The 7,403-nt window shown below is 43.4% G+C and overlaps 1 protein-coding gene across 1 annotated transcript; it reads left to right on the forward strand.

The window, feature by feature from the left end:
* The first annotated feature begins 938 nt into the window (after positions 1 to 938).
* srsf5b (serine and arginine rich splicing factor 5b) lies at positions 939 to 7,403 on the forward strand. The gene is made up of 8 exons (XM_036542508.1): positions 939 to 1,022; positions 1,943 to 2,080; positions 2,306 to 2,376; positions 2,651 to 2,758; positions 3,123 to 3,192; positions 4,850 to 4,923; positions 5,364 to 5,471; positions 6,528 to 7,403. Exons 2-8 carry the CDS (start codon positions 1,955 to 1,957, stop codon positions 6,799 to 6,801), a joined length of 831 nt encoding a protein of 276 aa, XP_036398401.1. The 5' UTR covers positions 939 to 1,022; positions 1,943 to 1,954; the 3' UTR covers positions 6,802 to 7,403.

Here is a 7,403-nt window from a genome sequence, read left to right on the forward strand (position 1 = left end):
AAGATGTTCTTATATTTATTTTATGTTTTAAAATAATTTTCAAAATGTTAATTTACAGAGGACAAAAGTCTGCTTTTTAACCATTCTTGCGCTCAGAATGCTGTTGTACGGCAGTGCTTCCTGCAGTTGTATCAAAGAAGAGAACAGAACTTTTTTTCTTTTTTTCTGTGTTCTCTTAATTTCATTGTCTTCACGCCAATGACGGACATATCTGGATATGGTACGTGTAACAAATGTGGATTTAATGACATAATTGAAACCGGAAGAAATGGAATTCTGTAAAGAATGTTAATCATTTATTTTTCTTTTGAGTTCTTTCTGGTTCGGTTTTCCTTTGGAAATCTGTACATTGCAGTGCGTGTGAAGATAGTATTTTAATATTTGTATAAAGTTTAATTTAAATCTACACTGTACATAACTATTTCTAATTAAAGTTTTCTTTTGAAGTGTGCAAAGTGGAGTTTCATGTGCTATACTTTATTTTTCCAGTATTTCAACCATTTCATTTGGCAATTGATGATGGTACGAGATGCTCTTCAGATTGTTTTAGAATTTAGAATGATCACTTGCGCTTTGTTTCAGCAAGATACTGTTAATGTACAATTAATTGCTTGCATGGTGATGAAATGAAAATGACGCTGTCCCAATGGCCGATTTTTTTAACCTTTACTTAAGAAATTATGAAACGATAAGAGTATGCTTGCTGTATTGAACAGAATGCTCCATGACACCCGTTCAGTTCTTTTTGAGGGTAGAATGTTTCGGGGTTCCTCAGGCTAGAACCAGCATTTGATGTAGCATCATGATGATAGCAGCTGAGCGAGGGTTGTAGTATGATGCCATCTGGTGGCCATTGCGTGTACACCCATGTCGAGGATATTCGACGGGCCTGTGTTTTGGTAATGCATTCACTGCGTAAAGGTTTGAACCAATTGCATTGCAGAGGGAGTGGGCGTTATTGCCAAGACGGCTCCATTTTGTTTTGAATTGTTTCGTCATTTTAGACGTTGAAATCGCTGAAGGTAAGTAACTTTAGCTAACATTACTCAAATATTTAGAAACGACACGATACACCTAAACCGGGTAGTGATGGTATTTGCTACACCTTTTGCTCCGTTGAAGCGGATGAAATTATCGGCCCAGCGCATTTATACTAGGTGGTAATATAAGGTTATTCTGGCACACTAGCTGGCTTGCTGCGTTGCCCTCTAAATGCACACGTTAAGCCTTATTTGTGCAGGCCTACTCAACTTTTAACAGTATCGCAAGGATAAGTAAAGGAAGAAAGGTGAAAAAATAATCTCAGAGTTCCAAGGCAATTGTCATGTTTATAATTTTTACGATCGTTAGCTAACCAGCCATTTGCCAAACCCGGATGATGGGAAATATTAGATTGTTTTAAATACTTATTCACATGCAATCCTTATGACACTGTCATAAAGGTTATTCTTGCGTGATTATCCTCAGACCATCCTCTGTTGTTTTGCAGAATTTCGCACTCAATCGTTTACAAAATTTTACATTATTGATGCGTGAAGGGCGTTGCAAAAATGGCGGACGCTGTATCAAGAAGCCTGTCATAAAATGACATGCGTTTCACCCACCGTAGTATTCGCACGTAGTCAGCGATACGCCTAGTCCTAAAACATTGCTCTCACAGTATAAAGCCATATAATATAATACGCAGACAATAATGTGCAAAATGAAACAGGCAATTCTTCCATCAGTAAAAGAAAAAACCATCAATTTCGGTAGTCAAGGCCGATTTGTCATAGACTATTTGGAAACAGGTTTTCTAAGGAATTAATTGTTAACTAAAATTGTTAATTAAAAACGTTGGACCGCTGGGTGTCTCTTATGTTTATATCAGTTGCGTTTACATAATAGTGAAGAGCTGTCCTTGAACACGCGTCATTCGGTATCTGATGTGTCGCCCCAACAGAGGATCCTGAAGATGAGCGGACGTCGCGTTTTCATTGGCCGGTTGAGCCCCTCCGCTAGAGAGAAGGATGTGGAGAGGTTTTTCAAGGGATATGGGAAAATCCGGGATATTGACCTGAAAAAGGGCTTTGGATTTGTGGTATGTCACTCTCTTTCATCATGCGGCGTTAGACGTCCTGCTGTTTCACCCCTCCCACCATTTTACGGCTTGATTGGTCTAGTAGTGGATGTGGATGCTAGCATCACTGGCATGGCAGCCCTGATGTTCGGCAAGCTAACGAAGGAGGTGCTGTTTTGCGTGAACTGTGTGTTTTAATGAGACTCTTTCTTCCTGCATTGACTCCGTGCTTCGCCTGCTCTGTAGGAATTCGACGATCCCCGGGACGCAAAAGATGCAGTATATGAGCTAGACGGTAAACAGCTCTGCAGTGAAAGGTGCGCGGTGACTTTTCATTTTCACGGTAGCAGATGTATTTATTTTATTACTTAATTGGTAGATACATTACAGCAAAGTTTTACCTTGTTGTTACATTGCAAGGCTATGGTGTCAATACGCAAGAAGTCACAAGGATTAATAAGTGCCTCGGTTAAACTGTGCTACCGGGGAAAAATATATAGGGGAACATGTTGATTTTGTGCCTCTTGTTGTACGTACTTATGGTGTAGATGTGCATTAATATATCTGTGCTCTGTTTGCCTCCGCTTTCAGAGTGACCATCGAGCATGCCCGCATGCGCTTGCGTGGGGGACGAGGGCGTGGTGGGGCCGGACGCTTCCCGGGCCGCTTTGCCAGGGAGTCACGGGACGGGGGTCGGAGGTATGTGAGTGAAAGTAGCTGCAACTACCAGCAACCCTCTTTTCCCAACAGCCCTGTTCAGATATCGGCCACCAGGAAAAACTCTCTTGACTTCCCATCGCTTTGTTCCTGCTAGTTACAGGTGGAACCTCCTTGTGTACTATTTGCAATTGCTCCCATGTGTTTTACCTTGTAGTTTAGGTAAATGTGCTTGACACACCTTAGACCACCATCCACCTGTCACAGTCTGATAGTATGAGTCAAAGTTCATACCAATTTGGCATAGGGACCACAGACACTCCTGCCCACACTGTGGCAGGGGATGTATGTTTGAGATGGACCTTCCAACGGCGCCGCAGCTTGTGGACTTGTTTCTGTTCCGTAGGAACCCTCCTCCTCTCCGCACAGAGAACCGCCTCATTGTGGAGAACTTGTCCTCGCGAGTCAGCTGGCAGGTGAGTCTCCAGTGCTGCCCCTCCCCATGGCTAGCAGGTCATATTGCTGTGGCTTTATTTGAGAAAGAAGCGCTCCAAACTGTAGCTTCATCTGTAATGACTAAGATTCATTCATTTCAGTAATCTTCCCTTTGCTGAGCATTTAACATAGAAGATTTTGACACAGAAATGTAACTGTGCATCATTAAAACCCATCATGTAATGAGTGGGCAGCAGTTCTATGTGTCGTAGTTAGTGCAACATGTGCATAAACTAGACCTCAGCCCAAACATTTATGCTAGTGGCAGTAGCTAAGATTACTATCTATATGTTTATATTGATACAGTATATATGTGATTTTAACTGTGCACTTGATGAGTAAAAGAAGCCAAGCATTTGTTTGCCTCTGTTTTAACCAAGTGTTAACCCCTTTATTTGCCAGCTTGACTGTTTTGTCGTACGGAGGAGCTCGCCTATGGGCGTGGTGAAGTTAAGCCCCTCAGTGTCGGTCTCTCTGGGTTGAGCTCGTGGTGCCGGCCGGCATGTCGCTCGCCTAGTTGGCACAGGGTGGGAAGTCCCGCCGATCGTTTGAGCGCTCGCTGGGCCCCCCTCGCCGTGCGCGGGCGTGATGGCCACGCCCCCCCTCGCTCCCCCGCAACTGGCGCTTGTCGGAGGCCAAAGCCTGCCACGGTGCGAGTCGCACGCAGAGAGACAGAGCAGAGAGAGAGAGTCGCTGGTGTATCGATTGATGGCAGTAATTTGAGAGGCTCCGATCGATACCTCCTCCCCCCCTCCCCTCGCGAGAGAGAGTTGCTTCCAGGTGTTCACGGTAAAAATCTGAGGTTAGAGATGTTTATTTAGGAGACTCTGTGTCCTGGATCGAAGGGCATGGTTTTAATTAAGTGTTTTTCACCCGTATGCTCTCAGCAGTGGTGGTGCAGTGCATTGTGGGTAGAGTAGAGGGCCACAGGCTCTCAAATCAAGCAGTACATTAGCAGTGCTTACACACCTCAAGAAAAAGTATGAAACAATAATGCAGCTACTTTATTAGTGGGGGTCCAAGAATGTATGGTATAGAAATGGTAGGTTCCATCTATTTAGACATGGTCAACAAACACATTGCCTTAGGAAACATCTTTGAGCATGGCTGATGAAATACAGGAGAGCTTTGTGTCTGCTGTCCCTGTAAATGTCGGCCTTTTCTCTGCTGTGCTGCCATGCTTACAGATGTTTCTTAAGAAAACGTAATGTGTGATAGTAACCACTGTTACTGTAGGATCTGTCTGATTTCCAGGTCTCACATCACACTCATTTTGCAACATGGCTGGTCTTTTTTCAGATACAAAGACGCATAGCACACACACACTACAGCAGCCTTTTTAATCGCAATGACCGGTTGTTGCTTAATTTGAACTATACACTATTAATGCATGTAGAAACACCACCCAGACATGCCTTTATGTATAAATAACGTAATCACGTAAAACTAACCTATTTTAGAATACAATTTTCTTGGACCCCATTTCTTCACCCAAGACAGATTGTATTGATATAATTATATAATTAACATAACAGTTAACATTTCTTCTTTATGGTTTTTGATGCATCTGTACATGTAACGCTGTGTCTGTGTGTATAATCTCAGCCTTAATGAGACTGTTCATGTGTGTATGTGTAGGATCTGAAAGACTTCATGAGACAGGCCGGAGAGGTCACGTTTGCGGACGCCCATCGGCCACATCTCAACGAAGGGTAGGAGGGCCTTTTAAATCCCCTCTCATTGGGAATCTTTTTTTTTTTTTTTTTGGGTTTGTTTTGATTAGGTGTTGTTCAGGCAGTGTCCAACTGACATTAAATTGACTTTGAAGATTTGGAGTTAATTTGAGCCCCTGAGTCAATTGTATTAGCAGGACAGGAGCTGAATTTTATCTCCTCAGCTCACGCAAAGTGAATTATGATTATGAAGGTGGTTTTGTCTCCCTTAAAACATAGAGGTGTCAGTCTTTGACACAACGATTCATGCCCTGTACTTAAAGCGCAGGTTGTGAGTGATTATATTTGATTGCAATCAAGCCTCAGCGGGCTGAGTGTATGGCCAGATCTCTTATCTTATATCCCTGTCCCCCTCCCCCTTCTTTTTCCTGTCCCTCTTTCTCTTTCTCTTTCTCTCTCCCATCCCCCTCCTTCCACAGGGTTGTTGAGTTTGCCTATCACAGCGACCTGAGAAATGCTCTTGATAAGCTCTCCGGGAAGGAAATCAATGGGAGGAAAATTAAGCTGACAGAAGCAGTTAAGAAGAGGTGAGTTGCTCATTCACGTTGGATCCTTTTTCCACCACTTCCATTCACTGATATAGTCAAGATAAGCATGACCTTCACAGTGTTCTAGTGCCTGTCTTGGAAAAGATCTGACAGATTCAATGAAAATCTGAAGTTATATCAGGAAGCCGCTCCTTACCTTAGTGTTGAGGGGGTACACATATTAAAAGGCAATTAACCACTTTCACTGCAGAGAAGTCTCCCATTTCAAACCACAGTTTTTTAACATTCTAATGTCACTGAGATGCCCTTATCCAAAGCAATTTACATGACTATAGGTGACTGTTTTACCCATTTATACAGCTGGCTGTTTACAGTTGTGGGTTAGGCAGTTGTCGTTTAAATGCCTTGCCCAAGGGTGCAACAGCAGTGTTCCGAATCGAACCAGCAACCTTTCGGTTACGAAAACCTACTCTCTACCACTATGTCACACATTCTGGCTGTGTTAGTCTACAAATAGTAGACTACACCTACAGTGTAGCTAAGCATATGCAATCTGTACTTTTGCGTGCAGGTCATCAACAACAGTTTGTAAAGAATGCATTCTTTTAAAGAATGAGCTATTCTTAGATATTTGCAACTCTTGTTATCTACGTTGAACATTGGAGAAAAGGTGCAGCAGTGTATTCTTGGCCTGGTGTTAGTATTAGATACCCTGAATTAATTCACAACACTGAAAGGATTTCAGGTTAGCTTTTGTTCTTTATTGCTAAATTAAATGTCAGTCCTGTCTTCTACAGTTGAAAGGGTAAGGAACCACTTCCTGCATTTCGAGTGTCTGTAACCTGGGACACACGCAGTGTTTATGTTATTCTGTTGGAGAAATTATTAGAATTAGTGAGTCCATGTGTCTGTGCTTGTAACATTATGTAATAAATAGTATGTTGTTGTATTGGAAAAACCTTCAGTGATATCCCTGGTCTAGAGTACTTGTGATACTGTTGTATTCATGGGACCATTGTGTTGATGTGTAGCCTTTGGCCCCCGCAGCTGAGGGATCTTGGGTAACTTCCCGCTCCCTGCTCTGTCCCACTGCAGGTCCAGGACACGCTCTCGCTCTGGCAGCTCCTCCCTCTCCTCTCGCTCTGCTTCCAGGAGCCGCTCCAGGTCCTACAGCCGCTCCCGTTCCCGCTCTCGCTCTGCCTGCAGTTCCCCTGCCCAGGGCAGGGAGCCCAAGCCTGCTTCCACACCCAAACTGGGAACTCCTCCTACCCCTCAGGAGCATGCACGCCCTCAGTCACCCGCCCAGTCCCCGCCTCGGTCCCCCTTCAGTTCCCCTTCCCGTTCACCCTCCCACTCTCCTTCCTGTTAGAGCGGGTACTGCCAACCTCCCACTTAAATCGGTTTTTTGTCAGTAATGCTGGCATTTGGACTGCATTTCCCAGCAGCACTCTCCACCTCCACATGCTGGACGTGTCCCTACCAACCCTTGTTTGTTTGTTGGATTTTTGTAGTGTAGTTTTGGGAGAGTCTGCGGAAAGGCTCTTTTGACACTGTGGCTGTGAGTTTGTAGTGAATTATGCACGCATTGGTAGAAGGACAGGTGTAACATTTGGACTGTCAGAGGTGACGAGTTACTGCTATTCTGAAGCACTGTCCCCAAAACATCTCTGTCAAATTATTTGTTTCCTAAGCAGTGATATTGGGACCAGTCTTTAATACTTATTCTGTCAGAGAAGTCTTCATTTTACAAGAAGTTTCAGTGGTATCATTCTGTGGAAACAGGAGGAGAACATTTCTTTTTGTAGGGTCCACAGTAATCTTTTTACATTGTTGAGCATCAGGGTACAGTTGTAATAAGCTACAGTATCACTTATTAACAATTTGCATTCAACCAGTTGGAAATGGGAACCTTCAGTCAATATCGTAAATACTTTGTGTACAACCTGACAATAAAAATATGCTTAGTAAAAA

Source organism: Megalops cyprinoides, chromosome 12 (assembly GCF_013368585.1).
Source record: "Megalops cyprinoides isolate fMegCyp1 chromosome 12, fMegCyp1.pri, whole genome shotgun sequence".
Classification (NCBI taxonomy): Eukaryota; Metazoa; Chordata; class Actinopteri; order Elopiformes; family Megalopidae; genus Megalops; species Megalops cyprinoides.

What these genes read in the sequence shown, in the direction of transcription:
- srsf5b (XM_036542508.1), top strand. Translation starts at nt 1,955, where the DNA reads ATGAGCGGACGTCGCGTTTTCATTGGCCGGTTGAGCCCCTCCGCTAGA. An exon ending in AAACAGCTCTGCAGTGAAAG is followed by an intron (nt 2,377 to 2,650) that starts GTGCGCGGTGAC and finishes CTCCGCTTTCAG; the next exon opens with AGTGACCATCGAGCATGCCC. An exon ending in CCTCGCGAGTCAGCTGGCAG is followed by an intron (nt 3,193 to 4,849) that starts GTGAGTCTCCAG and finishes GTGTATGTGTAG; the next exon opens with GATCTGAAAGACTTCATGAG.